Source organism: Notechis scutatus, chromosome Z (genome assembly GCF_049901735.1).
Source record: "Notechis scutatus isolate UNSWTSFEM ecotype Mainland chromosome Z, rNotScu1.2, whole genome shotgun sequence".
NCBI lineage: Eukaryota > Metazoa > Chordata > Lepidosauria > Squamata > Elapidae > Notechis > Notechis scutatus.
Genome location: NC_142025.1, coordinates 108,068,782 through 108,070,584, shown reverse-complemented (window position 1 = coordinate 108,070,584; position 1,803 = coordinate 108,068,782). Strand labels below are relative to the sequence as shown.

The following is a 1,803-nucleotide window of genomic DNA, read 5'->3' as shown; positions in this document are numbered from 1 at the left end:
AGCCCAGAGCATTGTTAGGGGGTGCTATCTCACTGAGAATACACATTTTAAGTTACAGCAAACAGGCAGAATTCACATTTTGCATTTCATAAGTTACTTTAGTTAGGCTACTTGGCAAGTTAGCCTAGAGGCTTTATCTTTGCAGTTGGCACATTAGGTTACAATGGAGCTCAGCTCAGCAGGGAATCAAAAGTCAAGTTAGGCAGATTATGAGTATGCTCTAATCCTTTCAATAGTATACAGTAAATATATATTTCAATGGTAAAATAATTAATTGGACATATCTTTCACATTTATCTCCTAACCTCGGCTTGATTGAAATGGCAAAGACTCAGGGTATGGAAGTGTAGTTTACTACCTTCTCCAGTGCTAACCTGGACCATTGATCTGGAAGGACATGATAAGGCTCTATCTAATCTCAGCTGAGATTCACTTTGCAATTGCTTTTTCTTCCTGATAAAACTGAAGGCAAGTAACATAGATAGTTCAATACAGGAGAACCAAATAAAAAAACACAGTTGAAAGAAAATGTCAGACTTTCCACAGTTTAGACAGGACAGATTTGATTTTCTCATTCATCATGCTATAGATGATGGGATTGAACAGGGGTGGAAGTAAAGAATATGGGATGGTGAATGTTAAATCTAAGTAACTTGGGATGTTAGAAGGAGATCTCAGATAGGCCAAGCATGAAGTTACCAAAAAGATGCAAAAAATTATAAGATGGGGAAAACAAGTGGAAAAGGCCTTCTGCCTTCCTTTCACGGAACTGATTCTCAACACAGCTTTGAAGATCATGATATAGGAGACGATAATAAAAACAGAGCAACCCAATCCTGCAATGATACTAATAACCAAGAATCCAAATTCAGCTAGATTGAAACCAAAGCAGGATAACTTTAACAAGTATGGAAGTTCACAGAAAAACTGGTTGATAGCATTAGAACAGAAAGGGGTAGAAAAAGTGCCAGTGGTGTGCAAAATTCCATAGATTATACTTATAACCCAAACCAGAATCACAATTTTGGTGCAGACTTCCCAATTCATCACCATCTCATAGTGCAGGGGATGGCAAATTGCAACATATCGATCATATGCCATGATTGTCAGGAGGGATAAATCAAAACCTTCAAAAGTGACAAAGAGAAAGATTTGAGCAACACAACCAAAGTATGAAATTTGTCTGGTATCCATGAGAGAATTTATCATGGATTTGGGGACAATGACTGAAGCAATACCCAAGTCCTGCATAGCCAAGTTCATTAGAAAGAAGTACATGGGGTTGTGTAGGTGATGGTCAAAAGCTATTGCAGTGATGATGATAAGATTAGCTATTGCCATTGCCAGATATAATATGAAGAATAAGAAGAAATGTAGGAGCTGTAGATCACGTTTTTTTGAGAATTCCAGCAGCAAAAAATAAGGCACAGTGGTTTGATTTTCCATGTTTAAATTATGACATAACTGTAAGAAAGCACATGTGAGAAATACTGTTAGAGAAAACTATTTATGTGTGCAAAATCATTACTTCCATTTTAAAATATGTCTTTTCGATTCTTGGTGGCCTGTCAGGTTTCTCATAGTTTATTATTACCCCATGTACTTTATTGCAGTATAAAATGTGCTGCCTTAATGGTTGGACTAGATGACTTACAAGGTCCCTTCCAACTCTGATTATCTGTTAATGGTGTATTTAAAAGGGTCATTCTTTGCCAAACCATTTATTGATAAGTGTTGGACTAGATATAAGCTTTCTTTAATTTTTTCACAGGTAAGATTCATAATGCTCTGTCTCTCTATTTT

At 36.4% G+C, this 1,803-nt stretch overlaps 1 protein-coding gene across 1 annotated transcript; it reads right to left on the bottom strand.

Annotated features, from left to right (window-relative positions):
- Positions 1 to 531: 531 nt before the first annotated feature.
- Positions 532 to 1,446, bottom strand: LOC113428312 (olfactory receptor 14A16-like). The gene has a single exon (XM_026690863.1). It carries the CDS (start codon positions 1,444 to 1,446, stop codon positions 532 to 534), a length of 915 nt encoding a protein of 304 aa, XP_026546648.1.
- Positions 1,447 to 1,803: the final 357 nt, after the last annotated feature.